This window comes from Apiospora marii (assembly GCF_038362585.1).
Source record: "Apiospora marii strain CBS 49790 chromosome Unknown utg000005l_segment0_segment0, whole genome shotgun sequence".
In the NCBI taxonomy this organism is placed as follows: Eukaryota; Fungi; Ascomycota; class Sordariomycetes; order Amphisphaeriales; family Apiosporaceae; genus Apiospora; species Apiospora marii.
In genome coordinates, this window is record NW_027117377.1 from 5,572,675 (window position 1) to 5,589,869 (window position 17,195).

Genomic DNA, 17,195 nt, shown 5'->3' on the forward strand with positions numbered 1-17,195 from the left:
CAAGACTCTCACAAGGGCGCGGAATTTGTTTCCACTACCCTACTGACTCTATGGGCCGATGTCGTATCTTTCTCCCAAGTCTGCTACCATGTTAGGCCTCGCGCATTTGCCCCCCGAGCTAGTGCTAGAAATCATATCTGCTGCTCTGCCCGAAGGATTCGAGAGCCTGGCTCTGAGCTGCAAGCACATTTACCAGCTATGCAAGCCCCTAACGAAGCATCACAACCTGCTACGCCGTCAGTTCCATAGATTCGAGTATCGGCGGCGCCCTCCCCCGGTACTCGAGGACCCCCTGTGGCGGCCCATGGGGAATGCCTTCGATCTCCTGGAGCGCATCGCGGCCGAGCCTATCGTGGCTCGCTATATTCGATATGCAGACCTCTGTTGGGACAACTACCCCACCACGCACAGCCTGACTCCCAGAGTGCCAGATCGCGAGGCCGGCAGTCCGATCGTCGACTTGTTTGCCAATTCCCCCTACTTGAAACTGGCGGGGCTGGACTGGAGAGAATACTACGCTCGCGTTGCTGAGGAGTACAGGTCTACCCGATTCTCCCACCATGCAGGCGTCTTTGTTTTGACGCTTCTGCCCAATGCCAAGTCGCTTCTGCTGCCGCGGTATTGGAAACTGACCGAGGAAATCGACAAGCTCATCAGGGCGATTGTAGGCGTGGCGAGGCAGCGCAGCACGCCGTATCTGAGCCCGAGCCTGGCCCAGCTCACCCGGTTCGATTCCAACGTCTCTAGTTATTACGGAAATGCCGTTGACTTTATCGGACTGCGGCCCTTCTTGACTCTGCCAGAGCTACGCACTTTCCACGGCCACGGCTCCATAGCGCTGGACACGTACGGGCCATCGCAGGCTAGCTTCGTTGAGACGCTAGAGCACGCATACATGACGTCCTGTTGTATCGATGAAGTGGCTATGGCGGCCTTTTTACGATCCAATAAGCGTCTAAAGACTCTTGTATACTCCCATTCCACGCCGGAAGATGCACCACGCCGCGAGTTGGACGTATGCAGTTTCCTGCGTTTGATCGAGCGCGAGGCCGGGTCTCAGCTGGAGCGGCTCTGCTTCGAGGCTTATACAACGCATCTTGCACCAGTGAGCGATTCCCGCTGGCCCTACATGTCCATTCAAAAAGAGCAACTACTGACAATACACATTTAGATCCCCGGTATAATGTCCCTGAAACAGTTCCCCCGACTACGTCAGCTCGTCCTGCCGCTCAATAGTTTTCATTGCCACCTCTCCCACGCTGCATCTCGGGCCAGCAAATCCGTGGATGACCTGACCGAAGAAGACGCAGAAACGCTCGGCCTCCGGCTGGGCGACTTGGTCCCCGTATCGGTGACGGAGCTGACTTTGTTATCTGCAGGGCAAGTTCCGCACGACAAAGTGCTCGAGGTTTTATTTTCCGGATTCACGGCAACAAAGGCGGCGCGATTCCGAAACCTCGAGCACATCATACTTGCGTGCCAGACCGACTTTGACCCGGACACGGAGCCCACGCCGGCCTATCGGGCGAGATGCGAGAGCTTGGTGGGAGGTTGAGCCAAGCGGGGTGACTTTACATGTAGAGACGGAACCTCTCTGGCCCTCGTCGGAGTGGCCCTCGTCGGCATGGCCTGGATCGGAGGAGTTCGAGTGTTATACCGGATAGTGGGTGTATAATGTCTCTTTGCATCAAGCAGATGTGACGTCTTCCACCCCTGCTGGAAACAACAGCCTGATAGTAAGAAGAAGGACACCCCAATGACTAAATGGCATTGCATCACATCCAAATAGAACCATCTCCTGGTATGATGTCGAGGGTACGGGGTGATATGTCCACAATCAGGCCTGGTGTTTCCTCGTCCTGTAGAGTGAGAACTGAATATCCTCTTGATGGACGCAGGATGGTTGGGCCCCTAACATACTACAAAGTGAGGCTTTCGAGTTATGGAGGGAGAGACGGCGAAGCACTGGCTGAACTGTGAAACGTAAACTCCCACCCTAGGTGCATCATCTTGGTGAGTAATTTATATACCACCACCTGTTCCAGGTGCTCCACATCAGGTATTTACGTATTACTAGAGAAAAGCAAGAAGCGGTCCTTTATGTAACGCCACGAAGATAGAGGAACTATCGTAACGCCGTTCCACCACATACCAAGGGCTTATCAGCCACTTGCCAGCGCGGCACTGTAACTTCGAGCCGGTTTGGATGGTCACAGAAGGATAATATTTCTTGCCCTGGTCGACTGAATGCGTTATTCAACTGGTTCGGGTCTCCAGCTGCTCGATCCGCTGCTGCCCGACCCGCTTTTGCCTACTGCTGGTGCTGGTGCTGCTGGTGCTGCTACGGCTTGATCTCCTCGAGCTGCTGCTCGATCGTCTGTCGCTGCGCCGCGGGAGCGGGCTTCTTCAAAATCGTCTTGATATTGTCGGCCAAGCCGACGACGACCTTCCAAACCCAGGCGCAAAACCACCCGCACAGCCATTCGAGGGCTTCCAGGGTGGCCTTCACCCATCTGGGCTGCCCAGATGGGTAGGCCGCCCTCGACCTTGTTCTGCTTCCACAGAAGCCACAGGCCGCCCATGATTGTAGCCACAGCGGTTGCCCACAGCTGGACTGCGCCCGACACATTGTACTGGTATTGCCACCAGGAGGGCGACTGGCGGTGACATCTGGGGTCTCTTATCGATAGCCAAATAAGAGAGAGAAAAGGTGGGGGCGACTCGGGCTACTCCTGGGTGCGGTAGGTATCGAGCGGGATGTCGTTGAGGTTTGGGGGCTGCAGCTGCTGGACTCGGGCTTCCAGCTGCGCGATCCGCTTTGCTGCTGCTGCTCGAGGTGCTGTTGCTGCTCGCGCAGCACGATCATCTGCTGGTGGTTCTGCTTGATCTCCTCCAGCTGCTGCTCCGTTGTCTGTCGCTGCGCTGTGGACGCGAGCTTCTTCAGAATCTTCTTGATATAGTCTGACCTACAGTCTCCTTTGGTTCAGACCCCATCCCCTAACGGTATTTAGGGAATGGTGTGACGACACCGCATCACGCGTCTTCGATGGTAGATGATAGCCAAGTAAAATGATAATGGGTGGCCAAATAAGAGAGAGAACAGGGGCGACAGGTTGCTGGATCGCCTCAAGTTGCTTCTTGAAAAATTCAGGCCAGGACGCGTCCGGTCGCAAGCGGGTATTTGTTGGGGTTCGACAGCAGCGGAGCGCCATCGTTTTGCTGATGTTGACGCTTCTGCAATGCTAGGCCTTCTGGTGGTGCTGCTGCTGCCGTTGTCATTGGAATTCTGGCCTTCTGTATTGACATTTGATGTGGGGTATTTCGGGATAATCAGCAAGTCAGGTTGGGCAAACAGATATTATTCAGCGGAATAAACGTTTATTCCATTGGAGCAATACTGAATACGGAAGGAATTTGTGGAAGCTGCATTTCCACAATGGAGTCACGGACTGAATTGCATGGTTTGGTCAATGCCGAGGAAGCAACACCGCAAATGTCTTCCGGGCAGGTTGTGTCTACAACAACGCCTCTTTTCCCTCCATTACTTGGTGAACACGAGGTTCAAGAGACACTCTGCGCACGAGCGAGCGAGCGAGCAAACACCAATCAATCGAACCCAGAGAACACACGCACCAGCGACACAACAGGAAACCCCTCGGGCTCTGGGGTCGATGCCGCACTCGACCAAGCTCTGGCTGCGCGGCCCAGGAACTCTGGAAAAGGTGTCAACAACAACGGCACCTCCTCCGCCACCGCCATACGCACGCAAGCACTCGCACGCACTCGCACGCACTCGCACAAGCAACAGGCCACCATAGCGTTCCTCATCGTCATCGTCACGCCTCTTATACTACCACACCAACACCTCTTCCGGGGGACATCACTCGGTACCTCCAGTACCCTTCGGAATGGAAGATCGAGAACAACCTATCGATCACATGCTACCAATGGGTAACCAACCAGCGAACTGCTAAGCACGCCCAATAAGAACCCAACAAAATGAATCAAGAACGGGGCGAAACAAGTCAAAAAGGAATCGGAACAAATAAAGAACTAAACGAAACAAGAAAGAAAACCGATTTTGAGCCCTCTAGCAAAATTGCCAGCCAGCCAGCCAGCCAGCCAGCCAGCCAGCCAGCCAGCCAGCCAGCCAGCCAGCCAGCCAGACGGTCGGACGGACAGACGGACGGACGGACAGACAGACAGACAACATGAGCCTCTCGCACGTTGTTCCGGTGTACATCACCGTCACCCCCACACCCGCCACCATCACCATCACCCGCGCGACCGTCACTATCACGGCCACTCCTACGGGAGAGGCTCCGGTCGGCCCCGCCGGATCGCCCTCCTGGTGGCAGTACCAGTATAACATCTCGGGGACGCTCCAACAGTATGTCGCAGTTGTGGCTGCACTCTTGTTGGATGTCGTTTTTCTGTGGGGACGCCGGGGCGTCCTTTGAAACCTTTTGGTCGAGGGACCCAAGACCTCTGACGAGAAGATCCAGCATGAGCTGGATGAGATCAAGGACCAGCACGGGCAGCAGCAAGAGCAGATCGCGCGGCTGGAAGAAATGATCCGGCAGCAGAAGAAGCGCTTTGTCCCGCCCCGGTCCGAGCCCGAGCCCCCGTCCGAGGCAGAGGCCAAGAAGCAGTAGCCCGAACCTTTCCTCGCCTCTTCTCCTCTCTTATTTGGCTATCGATAACCATCATACCTGGCCATTGTTAACCATCGAAGAATTGTGATGCGGTGTCGTCACACCATTGAGGAAACCCAAGGTCTGGCGAAGGCTTCCCCTCGGATGACGGATACTCGAGGCAAAATGCCCAAGACACAAGAGCTTGATCACAGAATAATAATGGATGTCATGCTGCAGGTGGGTACCGCCGCAACGTGCGATGGCAGCCTCCAAGATCGAGGCGCAGGTTGTTTGGGCCGTCTGAGAGCTCCTAGCCCACGCCGTGGAGACGCCGGAAGCTGTTGAGCTTCCCCTAGGTTGTTTTCCCGTGGTCAACATTGGAGGCGTTCTCATGTACCACGTGGCCAAACCAAAGTAGCAAATAAACATGATTCTTCCCATACGTAACGCCACGTTACCCAGAACACCTACAGCTGAAGTCTCTAATTATTGATGGGTACAGGGACCTACTGGATGAATGCGTTGAGCCCATAAAGCAGATTACAGTCTTGTTGGTACGTGCACCTAAACGACGCATAAAACAAAACTTTCTCCTCTTCGGTTCGAACCAACACTGCTCAAACTATGTAAAGAGAAAATGAGGAAGAAAAGGTTTTCTCCAGTTTTAGATACGTTCGGGTTATTACTGGATTCTTTTTCCCAACTTCCAACGATTCCCATGCTGCACGCGAAAGATTTTTATCGCCTTCAGCCCAAGCACAAACATTCTCCGGGGAACACCATCGCCATGTCCTCATCACCAGCCAGTCATCATCAGCCTTCACAGCCTGCTGACTCGCGGCCAACTGGTTCAAGTCAGAAGTGGTACGGCCATATGGCTTGTGCCAGCCAAACCGCCAGGGGTTGCGATTCCCATAAGCAGCCATCAATGTTCTACAACCCACTGCTTCCACCAAATGCGCCGATGAAGTTGTCACAGGATGGGGGCCGGCTGTGCATTGTGGAACAGGGCGAAAAGCCTGCCATGGGACAGCTTTACAAGCCTGCCGCGAAAGATGTTGACAAGCCTGTTGTGGAACAGCCTCACAAACCTGCCGCAGAGCGGAATGACAAATCTGGCGCGGAACAGGCTGAAAAGCCTGACACCCAACACAGGACGCCAGGTCGTTTCGCTTTCGTCCGGTCCGTACCTTCCAAGCTCCCCAAGTTTCTGTCACGCAGCCTCGCATCTCAACGAAGCAGCACGGTAGCGGACAATGCCTCATCAGTCGGCACCAAGGAAGGTACTCAGCAATATTCCGAGGAGCAGGAAAAGGAATCACCACCACCGTACTCATCCATTAGCACCGCTGTTCCTGACGTACCCTACTACCCGGGGCGGCTTCCTGGCGATACTTCGTTGTATATAGAAAGCGGCGACCCCAAACTCTCGTGGCCAACTTTTGTGCCATTCGATATGGCATCCTTTGGGACCCTGGCGCCCATACATCCAGCTATGCCCTATCACCTTGCTTTCTACCACGTACATTCCACATGTCGCACCATCGAGGAGCAGGGCTGGGCAACTATCTCATCCTTTGTTCCGCCTATTAGCTGCAGCGGCACGGTCGAATCTCCGATCCCCAATAGCCCCATCTGCCGATGGTCAAGTGAGCTGTACTTCTCGGTGGAATATCTCCAAAAGCAAGAGATCAGTTACGTGGTCTATCTGCACAACGCAGACCCGGAGGATCTGGCCATCACCATGTGTCCCCACATCACCGTGTCGCTCACCCAGGTTATGTTACGACCCGGTCAGGATGTCTGGCCTAGGGCCTCGGCGCACATACGCCATACAGAGCGTTTGTCCGAGAAACAGAAACAGATCGTCGATGAACACTATCGACATGGAACCCGCCTATTCTCTTTACATCAACATGGCAAACAAGCCGAGAATATCAGCTGGGACAGTGATGGGGGCAGGCTGGGTGACCTTCACTCCTGCAAAGTCTGCCACTGCGACTTGGAGCGGAGCCTCGAGGTCCGCGGGCTCGAGCTCCATGTTCGCTTCACCGTCTACAGAAACCTGGGGAGAGGGCTCGACCGGTACGACCCCAAATGGAGATCGCTCCTGACGGGGGAGGGTCACCCGAGGCCGCCCCGATCCCAACCGGAGTCCTACTATGGCGTGTACCAGCAAGTGATGCGGGTGGCACATGAGTTGGACCGACCGAATCTTCACCCCGTGACATTCCGAACACCACACGGTGACTTCTGGGTACCAAAAGACACCATCAGCACAATTCACAAGTCACCCTACCCAATAACCATAAAGGGTAATCCGAAACTAGGACATGCAGTGGGGTTAAGTCATAAGAACAGCAGTAAATAAACATTGGTAGATACCTAAGGGTGGGAACGACATTCAAACTCGTATTTGCACTCAACTTGTGTGAGCTTCTATAAGGGTAATCTAGAAGCGAGTCTGGGGCACTTGAAAAACCAACGAGTTTTGAGTAGCAATGTTTATAAATATATCATCAACCAAACCAAACCAACCGAGTCGTATTCCGTATGGTATATTCAAGAGTCAGTTTAGTCTGGTACTTAAGATACTAATACAAAGAAATTCTTCAAACACCCGAGAAGCATCATGGCTATATCCAACATGAAATCTGAAGCCAGAACGTTTGGCGCTCATGCCTAGACATATGAGTCTCCTTCGGGTGCCCAACCCGCGATCCAAGCCACAGCGAATATCAGGATCCACCTAAACGACCAGTCAGTATTAGAGGTTACTATCCAGAAACCAAGTTGACACAACACGAGGCAAGTACTCACATTCCGTACCAGCTGGTCAAAAAGCCCACTCTGGACTTGTAGATGAACACGGTGGCGATCATGACGATGTGGACGGCCGCCGAGCCGAGCAAGAACAGATCGAAATGCCACCGTCCCTATGATATCCCGTCAGCTTTCACCCTTTCCATATTTCCCCTCAAACTAGATGAAGCTGTGCTGTTTGCGACCAAAAACAGAAAAGAAAAAGAACAACTTACCACCAACCTCCCCATCACCCGCCGCTCCCCCACCGCATCCCCAATGCGTGCCAGGCACCAAGCGATGAAGAAGAAGCCCAGGACGTCGAGGATGACGTGGACGACGAACTCGCCGACCGCGAACCCGACGAACAGGAAGACGAGCGAGAAGACGGCCAGCGCCGTCCGCGTCGCGAGCGTGACCCACATGCAGAGCCGGCGCATCAGGGCGGGCCCGTCGCCGCCCGTGTCGAGGGTCCAGGAGGACCAGTCGGAGGGCCAGCAGAAGCGCGCGTTCGGGCAGTTGCGCTGCTGCCATGCGACGCCCTGGCCGGCGGGCCGCGGGTAGTCGTGGATGGTGCGCACGTTTCGGGGCATGCCGCGGCTTCCTGCTGCTGCGACGGAGGACGGCTGTTGGCGTTGCGGAGGCGGGTCCTCGACGTCGGCGGGGATGATGTCGTTGTCGACGGGTTGCGACTTGAGGCTGAAGTATTTCGACATGGTTAATTTACGAGTGCCCTTTTCGGCTCGTCTCAAGGTACCGGCAGGTCGTTGTTGGGGAAAGGAGAAAACCGTGTAAGTGGCGGTCTCGCGCGAGCCAGAAGATTAGCAGCGAAAGTTTGTTGGCCACCCGTGCTGGCAGAGGACGAGAGGATATGACTGAAATGACTGCCATCTGTCCGACATGAAACGAGGTTGGGAGACGCGAACCATTTGAAGGATTCAGGTATGGTGGCACAGGCTGGCTGACAGGCAACAAGGTGGGGGTTAGGGGATGCCTAATGCCTGCTTACTGTTGGTGTTTCGACATCTGGGCCTGCATATTACGGGGGTTGCATGCTAATAAGTAGGCGGACTACACAGCCCTAGGAGCGTACGCGGGTAAAGGACATTGGCAAGACACCGGAATCATCACAACAGGCTTCTGTCATTAAAACATTGGTAACAGATGTGATGATCGACACGAGTCTGGATTTCTACGCTTTTCCATTTGGAAAACCATTGTTGTCTGTTCGACCATCGTGCGAACGTGGGAAACGTGCTTGTAATAAGTCTGGAGTTTTGTTGGCGTTACTTTGGCTGTCCTAGGCGCAGGCTGAGCCGCTGGGCGGTCGCCCCAGTATGCTGGCCCTAGCAGGCTCAGCCGCCCCCGCCAACCAGCCCGGCCATCTATTTTTAGAGAAAATGGGCCGCTAATGTATGTACATCGGAAGCCACCCTTCGGCCCTAAAGATCAGATCTATGAAGAAAATTCAGATAAATCAAAAGTATCCTCATCTCACATTGAGGGGGCGGTGCCATTTGGCAGTTCTTGTCGCTGACCAGCTGCGAACCAGACCCAACTCAATACGCCAGATTAGATGCTTACGGGCGGGGTTAGCTGAAAGGCCATTGAGCTCGCTACTGCCCTGTAAGCCACATCACCAGCTCCCGAATCGAAACCACCTTCACCACGGAATGGCCTAGAAATGAATCAGCCAGAGTAGGACCCTGGGAGTCCGCTAGTTTAGGGATATCCTCAAACGCCCCGTCCGCGTCGAGCAGTACCGGGTCCCAACCCGCCTTCGCGGCACCGACGACGTCCTTGGCGTGCTCGTCGCCGACGTACACCTTCTCCCACGTCTCGAGACCCGCCTCGGTCTCCGCCAGGCTCTTGCCTTCGCGAGCGGCGACGACCTGCGCCAGCATGTGCTCGGCCGACTCGAAGATGCGCTTGTCCGGCTTCTCGACGCCGACGTCGTACGACATGCAGTGGAAGTCGATGTCGTAGTCCATCCTGGAAATAGCGGCGGGGTCGTCGATCTGGCTGCCGTAGCGCAAGGGGCTGATGTTGAGGCCAAATGATGAAAGGATGCTAGGGACGCGGTCGTCTGAGTTGGTCACGACACCGACGACGATCCTGCCGAACCGCCGTTCGGGGCTGCCTTGCTGCTGTTTCAGCGCCCGCAAGGTAGAGACCAAGCCGGGCTCGACATCGTAGCCTTCTTTGGATGCGAAGCGGTGTAGGAGTTTGGGGGCCAGGTCCGTAGGCAGGGCTTGGCCATCCTTGCTCAAAGGGGCGAAGGTATTATGGATTACCTGCAGCTCGGTGTCAACAGGCAAGCGTCCTGGCTGGTCGCACAAAGGCGATTGGGGTTGAACAGAGGACGTACATTGGTCCACCACTTGGTTGCGCCGAGTCCTGTCGCCTTGCCGTAGTTGGGGTTCTGTTTCGACTCGCCCTTGATCGCCGCCTTCAGGGTCGATTGAAGGTCACTGTCGGTAAAGCCAGTGAAGCCACATTGTCGTGCGACTTCGGCATACTGCAGGGCGACTGTGTGTTTCGGTTTGAATAATGTGCCGAATGCATCAAAGCATAGCAGAAGATTTGGCTTTGCTTTTGCCATTTTCGAACCCCGGTTAGACTTGATGTTGACATAGGGGTTTGCGATCAATTCGATCTGATGATGCGACCCGTCACGCTGTTGTGGAGCCCTGGCGCGGATCGCACGTGACGTCATCGCCGGCAGTTTCGCGAAACAGCGCTGACATTGAGCACTGCATGGATTTCATGCTGGAGTATTCTTACATCGCTGGCTATCGTACATGCAGTGCGGAAGATATGAAATATGGTGGGTTTTGACATTTGCAGACTCATCGCATGATGCAGTTTACCCCACCTAGCCATCAGTGTTCGTCCCTTAACCGCCGGCCTTCTGGGCCTTGATTCGCTTAGAAGCTCGCGCCGGGCGTTCCACGGGCAGCTCGCGCTTCTTCTTCTTCTGATGTTGCTCATGTTGCTTGTGCGGCCCCTCTTGTTTCTGCTGCTCCTCTTGCTTATGCTGCTCCTGTTGCCGCTGCTCCTTCTCTTTAGACTCCGCTTCGGCGCGCCGCCTCTCACGCAGTTCCGCATCCGTAGGGCGATGGTGCTTCCGCGCCTTTTCCACCTCGCGTTTCCTCTTCGCCTGCTGCTGCCGCGTTGACTGCTTGGGCCTCCCACCCTTGGCGGGCCGCCGCTTGGCCAAGTGTAAGGGAAAGATCCTGTCGGCCTTCTTCTCGTCGAAGAAGGGATGCAGGCCGAGCGTCTGGCGGCGGCGCATGAACTCCCAACAGAGGCCGTACGCCGGGCTCTGGGCGCCGGCCTCGGGGCCGGATTGCTCCAGGAACTCATTGAGCTCCGGCCGCTGGAGACCGCACACCAGGCGGAACTTTTCCAGGTCCCAGATCCGTGGCAAGTCGGCCCGAATGAAGCGCTTGACCAGGGCCCGGACCTGGTCGCAGTCGTAGTTGATCTCCGAGTAGAAGGGCGCGGGTAGGGCCTTCCTCTCCCGCGGCGAGGGCTTGCTGGGCTCGCGGTTTCGGTGCCCGAAGTGGAATACCGATGCCCAGATGGGTGGGAGGTCGTCGTAGTTGCGATGCTGACCGATCGGGTGGGGCGTCATGTCGATGTCCGGGTCGATGTGGTCCATGAACCTATGCTGCTCCTCTAGCTCGGCGGCTTGCCCCATGTTGCTGAGGAACTCGGTCTCGTGGGCAATCTTCGTGATGCTGTCCATCTTCTGCAGGCGCTTCTGCTGCTTCTCATGCCGCGCGCAGCGCTCCCGCCATTCGCTACCGCTCCCCAACTGGTACCCGTGCCCTAAGGTGGCCTCGTCCTTTCGAATTATCCTCGAGTAGGCGGCGATTTCGCCTTCGTTGAGGTCCGAGAAGACCCGGCGCCGCGCCTCGGGGGATTGGTCTTTGGGCATGCACCTGTTGGTGAAGCTCATGAGGCGGTCCCGCAGATAGTGGTTCGGCACGTCCTCCAGCGTGTGGTCCCGCCCGAGCCGGCCGCCGTGCACCTCCCAGTCGTTCTTTCCCGGGTCCAGGCTGGCCGGCTCCCTCGTGGGGACGTCATTGGCGTCTTCGTGGATGGCGAACGCCACGCGGTTCTTCAGCTTGGACTCGTCCACCCCCGGCGCGGATTTGAGGTCCTCGACGAGCTGGGTATTGCTTTTCCGCGACTCGGGCGCCTGCCGTTGTGACTTGTCAGCGCCAAAGTTCTCGAGGTAACATGGGAAGCGCAGAGGGAGGATTTACCAATAATGAAACCGAGAAATGGGTTGATGGTCTCTCATGCTCGCGGCAAGGTGGCCTGCAAGACTTGGGCCGATTAATCTTGCATGCTTTTCTTCTCGATTGGGCTTTTGACGACTTGGATCGCGTGGATACAGGCCAATTCACTCTGTAGACGCCATTCAGCAATGGCGCCATTGTGGGCATGGAAAGTATAGAAATTTATAGTGTGGTTTGATGTGAAGTCAATTACTGCAATCAATTGGGGCTATCTGTCGTGATGCGCAGAAGCAGGGGCAAGTGAGACGCTCAATTCAATCATCCACCTTTTGCGTTGGCAGCTTCTCTTTATGTTTCCCTATGTGTATGCTCAATTATGACCGAATTCACATTATGGACAATGATGTCAACCTCTGATGTCAATACTGCCGGGATATTTACTTGGGTCTGTAGATCACTATGCTCCGGAAGTAAACAATCGCGGTTCTGAGCGCGTTGGGGTGAGTGATCGAAGTTCCGATGGGCCTTACGTCACAGGTGTTACAGCGCTCAAGCCACATACCCCTCGGATTGTTTAATGCCCTAAAATTAACAGGATCAATGGAAAACCTACAGCGGCCGACTGCCTCAACTCGAGAAGGCAAAAGACCAACGATGCATTTCCTCTGATAACTGACAATTGGTATGAATAAAACACTATGCGTCCCTCAATGAAGATCCAGTCCGGAAACGACCACCGTGATCTTAGGCAGCCTCGCGGATGCAATCGAGATTTCGATAGCATGCAACAGCTCAACTGTCAGGCGACTTCGAGGGCAGAGTCCGGCGCTATCTAGTCATCCCATTCACGCCCATCGAGATGGCGACGCCAGCCAAACCGAAGCCATTTGGGTAAAATACTACAGTATCCCCTCTCACTGTCAGACTCGTACCGGAGCGGCGCAAAGCCTGAGAGAAGCCCCCGCATGGGGAGGTCTACCGGGCATGGAGGCAGACTGGCTGATGGGAAACAATCCGGCCCTAGCGACTGACTGGTGCAAACCTTCCCATACACCAAAATGATAGATGGTGGAAGGAAGCCGATAGAGGCCCAATGGCCATCCGGCAAGCCAGTGGGATTATTTGGCATTGGGGGCAACTCGCTGAAGTAAGGGAGCTGACTGTTGTCCAGTGATAGCATGTTGTCTGTCATCACGTGTCCTGCGAGGGATGGCAACCCCTACCCAGGTCTCAGCTGTTTCTCCCTTCTTTAGTTCCAGCACTCGCGAGCCTGCCTCTACTCGTGAGCCTGCATATCTTCCCAAGTACTGTCGCCGGGGCTCTGGTACATCATCGCGAAATAGTGCCATACCCTACTCGTGTCGCAATCTCTCTCTTCTGCTTCTCTCACTGTCCAGCAGTTGCCCATCGTCGATACTCCCCATCTATCTGGTATAGCGCCATGTCCGCCGAATCGCGGAGCGTGGTCATCGTCCCCGGAGCCTGGACGGCGCCTGCCGCCTTTCACAAGCTGGTCGGCATCTTGGACGCCAAGGGTTTCGTTGTCTACGTCCCAGCGCTGCCGACCAACAACGGCCACCGACCTCCGGACTCTTCCTTCGACGACGACGTACAAGTTGTGCGACAGGTAGTGCAGCGACTGGTCAAGGACGAGCGCAAGGAGGTCATTGTGCTCATGCACTCGTACGGGGGCGTCGTCGGCACGACCGCACTCCGGGGCCTGACCCGCAAAGACCGCGAAGCCCAGGGCCTGCCGGGCGGCGTGGTCCACCTTCTTTACGCCGCCGCCTTCCTGCTCGCCCTCCACCAGAGCATCCGCACCGTCGTGCAATCAGTCAACCTCCCTGGTAGAGAGGGGCTCGTGCAGTTCGCCGACGACGGCACGTGGTTCCCTACGGACCCCGTCGCGCTGCTTTATCCGGACCTGGCCCCGGACGACCAGGAGGAGCAGCAGCGTCTCCTGCAATGGGGCAACGCGGCCGCCTTGACGGAGGGGACCACGACCTATGAGGCGTGGCGAGATGTGCCGACACTGTATGTCCGCGCGACCGAGGACCGGTGGCTGCCGCCCGAGTTCCAGGACTTTTGCGTCAAGAACGCGGTGGATACCGGGGTCGCGATACGTACCGCGGCGCTTCCTTCGGGTCACTCGCCGTACGTCAACTTCGCGTCCGAGTTGGCCGAGATGGTGGTCCAGATTTCGAATCCGGCGAGTAGGTAGCGGTGAACGTGATGCCCAGTAAAGTACGGTGAGGGGATTAGCAGTACATCACATCTGCGGGTGGCGTTCTACTCCCTTCCCTATTTACTACTATTCTTGATTGTTGTATGCAAGGGGGCGGCTATTTATCTCGACGTCCAACGCCGGATGGTGTGGGGTTGGTAATCATATCGATGAATACCATATGTTTCCATGGCTGAAAGAAACCGCTGCAGCACCCAAGTGCCCGTTTTCTATATATTCATGGACTCCAAGCTCAAAGTCCCTTCTTCATTTCGACCGTGGTAGCAGAGTCCATCGCCACCGAAAATAAAAAGTTTCAAATCGATTCAAGGCTCCCTAGAAGCTCCCAGATACTTTGTTCCCGGGGTCATCTCTCCCTGAGAACCAGTTTCCCCGCCATAGTGCTTCCGAGGGAGACACAGCCTTTACCCCATTACAGGTGCCTGTCTGTCTGCAGTGTACTAATTCGATCCACAATGGCTCCCATTCTTCTGCTTACCGGCGCCAACGGCTTCATCGGCTTCAAGGTGCTGCTCAACGCCTTAGAGCGAGGCTACACCGTTCGAGCCGCCGTCCGCTCCCAGTCGAAATCCGACGAGCTGGCCCAACACCCCAAGGTGCAAGCCCTGAACGCGACCGATCGTCTCTCTTTCGTCGAGGTGCCCGACATCACGGCCCCGGCGGCCTACGAAGAGGCCATCAAGGGCGTCACCCACGTCATCCACATCGCCTCGCCGCTGCCCTCCCCTTTCCTGGACCCTCAGACCGGCATCTACGAGCCCAACGTCAAGAGCGTCACCAGCATGCTGCACGCCGCCATCCGGGAACCGGCGCTGAAGAAACTCATCATCGCCTCCTCCGTCTTCGCCAACACCCCCTACCCGCCGAACGGCGAAAAGGTCACGCCCGCGTCCCGGCTGCCCGACGCGCCGCCGGGCCCGTTCGACGCGATGCTCCCCGCGTACGCGGCGGGCAAGATCGGCGCCCTCAACGCGGCCGAGCGGTTCGTCCAGGACGAACGGCCCGCCTTCGAGGTGGTCCACGTCTTCCCGGGTTTTGTTTTTGGCCGCGACGAGCGGGCGCGGCGGGTCGGGGACCTCATGGCGGGTACGAACCGGATCCTGCTGGGCGTCGTCACGGGACAGGCGGCGCCTGCCCCCATGCCGTCGGGGGCTTGCCACGTGGACGACGCCGCGGCGCTCTTCCTTCGCGCGCTGGACGAGCAGGGGGCCGCGGCGACGCCCAGGAATATTGGGGCGACACGGCCGCATGTGTTTAACGAGGCTTGGGACGTTGTGCAGGAGCGCTTTCCCGAGGCTGCCAGGGATGGGACGTTTACGCGGGGAAACCAGGAGACGGTTCCCATTGACTGGGATGCGCACCAGACCGAGTTGGACTTCGGGTTCACGTTTAAGACTTGGGGGGATATGGTGGTGGATGTGGCCAGTCAGTACCTGGAGCTGGCATGCAAGGCAAAGGCCTAGGACAGGGGGATCCATGGCGGGGCAATGAGGCTGACACCACAATTCAGTAGCAGATGAACATGATAGGGTACTGCCGTTCGAGTACTGAATGTATCGGTAAAGGGGCTAGATGCATAGATTCTAAAATATATTACTTAAATGAAGCTGCGAGCGCGCAACACTCTCGGCCAACTGCCCTCCTTGCACTCGCTCGTGCTCATTACTTAGGCAGCCTAGCAACATCGCAGTCCATTGACCACCGAACTGATGGGCTACCACGACGACATTCACCCAGTTCAGCCAACCTGCGCAATGACGCTGGGAGAATGCTCGAACCTCTCTATACTCTTCTGGGACTGCTCCTCGCCAGCCCCGCCATGCGACTTGAACAGCTGCGACACCTCTTCAGCCGACAACTTCGCATCCTTCGATGACCGCTCTTGCCCTTGCTGCTGCTCCTGCTCCTGCTTCTTTTGCTCCTTCTGCTGCCGAGGCTTCCGCTTCAAAAACACCTCGTGGTAGTCCCCCGCCAGCTCGAAATGGTGCGTGTCGATATCCTCGAACCCGTACCGGCGGTAGCGCGCCGCCGCCATGGGGCTCGACTGCACGTAGGCCTCCACCCCGTCCGCGTCGGCCCGGTCGATCCCCCACTGGATCAGCTGCCGCGCCACGCCCCGCCCCTGCGCCCGCTGCCGCACCCCGATGAAGGCCAGGTGCCAGTGCGGCGTGCGGCCCATGTGCTCGCGCTGCTTGCGCTCCATGACCTCGAAGAACTGCTGGGCCAGGGCCTGGGCCTTGGCGCCGGTGGTGTCGGGGGCCGGGGGCGGGGGGGAGTAGGGCTCCGATCGGGGGCGACCCACTCGACGTAGCCGAGGATGTCGTCCTTACTGTCCTTGTTGTCTTCGGTCACGACGAAGACGCGGACGTCGGGCTCGGCGACGCTGTGGGCGAAGGTGTCGAGGATCTCGGCCTGCGCGAGGGGCGAGGAGCGCGGGAAGATGCGGCTGGAGATGGGGTCCTCGGAGAAGGCGTCGAAGAAGACGTCGCAGAGCGCCGGGATGTCGTCCGCGGTCGCCTCGCGCATGTGGAACGCCATTGCGACTTGGTTTGCGAATGAGCGGCGGCCTTGGGTGAGCGCAAGAAAAGGTGAGTAGTAGTTGTACTGGTGATGACGACGAGCAGCAGCAGCAGTAGTCTGTTTCGAAACAGTGGTGAGGCCGCGTGATGAGGATGACCTTAAATAGGATGGGAATGTTTCGATGTTAGCGACGGGAGATCGTCTTTGATTGCTTGGCTGTGATGGACAGAGTTACTTGACTGTTGATCTCCTTAGGCTCAAGTAGCAGCGGCCCAGGGAGGGTTTATGCATCTTTCTTCTTTTCGGGATGGCAATGGCAGCCGACTCGGAGGAGGCCTCAATCGTGGTTATCAGATGCCATTATCCAATTTCCCAAGGTTCTGCCGCGATACCGACCGCGGCTTCGCAGGTTGCCGATAGATAGGCATTGCTCAGCCTGCTTTGCTATGGGACGATCAATCGGCCTGTGGATCGAAGGGGGGCCCCGGAGGTAGCGGACTCTCGGGCTGCGCTCCTCGGGCAGATCAGCCCCGCGGTCTCCATCTTGCGCAACGTCCCAGTTTCCGAAAATGGGGGGTCCCAACGACGTGGAAGAGGAAGGAAGCTCCTGACCTGTTGGCTACTAGTAATACTAAGTAGCTGGCTACCAAACGGCTGGGACCAAGGCGGAACCCAGTCAACGACGATCCCCGTACCCGACCACGGCGGCCTGCCGAGATGATGCCAGCCTTCTGGACTGTT

General features: G+C 56.7%; 11 protein-coding genes across 11 annotated transcripts; 6 read left to right on the top strand and 5 right to left on the bottom strand.

Annotated features, from left to right (window-relative positions):
* Positions 1-88: 88 nt before the first annotated feature.
* Positions 89-1,555, top strand: PG985_009646 (uncharacterized protein; the record flags this gene model as incomplete). The annotated part of the gene is made up of 2 exons (XM_066829414.1): positions 89-1,105; positions 1,172-1,555. 2 exons carry the CDS (start codon positions 89-91, stop codon positions 1,553-1,555), a joined length of 1,401 nt encoding a protein of 466 aa, XP_066684326.1.
* Positions 1,556-2,252: 697 nt separating this feature from the next.
* On the bottom strand, positions 2,253-3,212 carry PG985_009647 (uncharacterized protein; the record flags this gene model as incomplete). The annotated part of the gene is made up of 3 exons (XM_066829415.1): positions 2,253-2,670; positions 2,731-2,922; positions 2,971-3,212. The coding sequence occupies 3 exons, from the start codon at positions 3,210-3,212 to the stop codon at positions 2,253-2,255; spliced, it is 852 nt and encodes a 283-aa protein (XP_066684327.1).
* Positions 3,213-3,436: 224 nt separating this feature from the next.
* On the top strand, positions 3,437-3,955 carry PG985_009648 (uncharacterized protein; the record flags this gene model as incomplete). Its single annotated transcript, XM_066829416.1, has 1 exon — positions 3,437-3,955. One exon carries the CDS (start codon positions 3,437-3,439, stop codon positions 3,953-3,955), a length of 519 nt encoding a protein of 172 aa, XP_066684328.1.
* Positions 3,956-4,211: 256 nt separating this feature from the next.
* On the top strand, positions 4,212-4,655 carry PG985_009649 (uncharacterized protein; the record flags this gene model as incomplete). The annotated part of the gene is made up of 2 exons (XM_066829417.1): positions 4,212-4,400; positions 4,506-4,655. 2 exons carry the CDS (start codon positions 4,212-4,214, stop codon positions 4,653-4,655), a joined length of 339 nt encoding a protein of 112 aa, XP_066684329.1.
* A 946-nt stretch (positions 4,656-5,601) lies between these two features.
* On the top strand, positions 5,602-7,008 carry PG985_009650 (uncharacterized protein; the record flags this gene model as incomplete). Its single annotated transcript, XM_066829418.1, has 1 exon — positions 5,602-7,008. One exon carries the CDS (start codon positions 5,602-5,604, stop codon positions 7,006-7,008), a length of 1,407 nt encoding a protein of 468 aa, XP_066684330.1.
* Positions 7,009-7,319: 311 nt separating this feature from the next.
* On the bottom strand, positions 7,320-8,155 carry PG985_009651 (uncharacterized protein; the record flags this gene model as incomplete). The annotated part of the gene is made up of 3 exons (XM_066829419.1): positions 7,320-7,386; positions 7,458-7,573; positions 7,676-8,155. The coding sequence occupies 3 exons, from the start codon at positions 8,153-8,155 to the stop codon at positions 7,320-7,322; spliced, it is 663 nt and encodes a 220-aa protein (XP_066684331.1).
* A 900-nt stretch (positions 8,156-9,055) lies between these two features.
* On the bottom strand, positions 9,056-10,155 carry PG985_009652 (haloacid dehalogenase-like hydrolase; the record flags this gene model as incomplete). The annotated part of the gene is made up of 2 exons (XM_066829420.1): positions 9,056-9,733; positions 9,808-10,155. 2 exons carry the CDS (start codon positions 10,153-10,155, stop codon positions 9,056-9,058), a joined length of 1,026 nt encoding a protein of 341 aa, XP_066684332.1.
* A 180-nt stretch (positions 10,156-10,335) lies between these two features.
* PG985_009653 (uncharacterized protein) lies at positions 10,336-11,887 on the bottom strand (the record flags this gene model as incomplete). Its single annotated transcript, XM_066829421.1, has 2 exons — positions 10,336-11,646; positions 11,858-11,887. 2 exons carry the CDS (start codon positions 11,885-11,887, stop codon positions 10,336-10,338), a joined length of 1,341 nt encoding a protein of 446 aa, XP_066684333.1.
* Positions 11,888-13,130: 1,243 nt separating this feature from the next.
* Positions 13,131-13,910, top strand: PG985_009654 (uncharacterized protein; the record flags this gene model as incomplete). Its single annotated transcript, XM_066829422.1, has 1 exon — positions 13,131-13,910. One exon carries the CDS (start codon positions 13,131-13,133, stop codon positions 13,908-13,910), a length of 780 nt encoding a protein of 259 aa, XP_066684334.1.
* A 479-nt stretch (positions 13,911-14,389) lies between these two features.
* PG985_009655 (uncharacterized protein) lies at positions 14,390-15,397 on the top strand (the record flags this gene model as incomplete). The annotated part of the gene is made up of 1 exon (XM_066829423.1): positions 14,390-15,397. One exon carries the CDS (start codon positions 14,390-14,392, stop codon positions 15,395-15,397), a length of 1,008 nt encoding a protein of 335 aa, XP_066684335.1.
* A 275-nt stretch (positions 15,398-15,672) lies between these two features.
* PG985_009656 (uncharacterized protein) lies at positions 15,673-16,472 on the bottom strand (the record flags this gene model as incomplete). The annotated part of the gene is made up of 2 exons (XM_066829424.1): positions 15,673-16,170; positions 16,233-16,472. 2 exons carry the CDS (start codon positions 16,470-16,472, stop codon positions 15,673-15,675), a joined length of 738 nt encoding a protein of 245 aa, XP_066684336.1.
* Between the last annotated feature and the right edge of the window lie 723 nt (positions 16,473-17,195).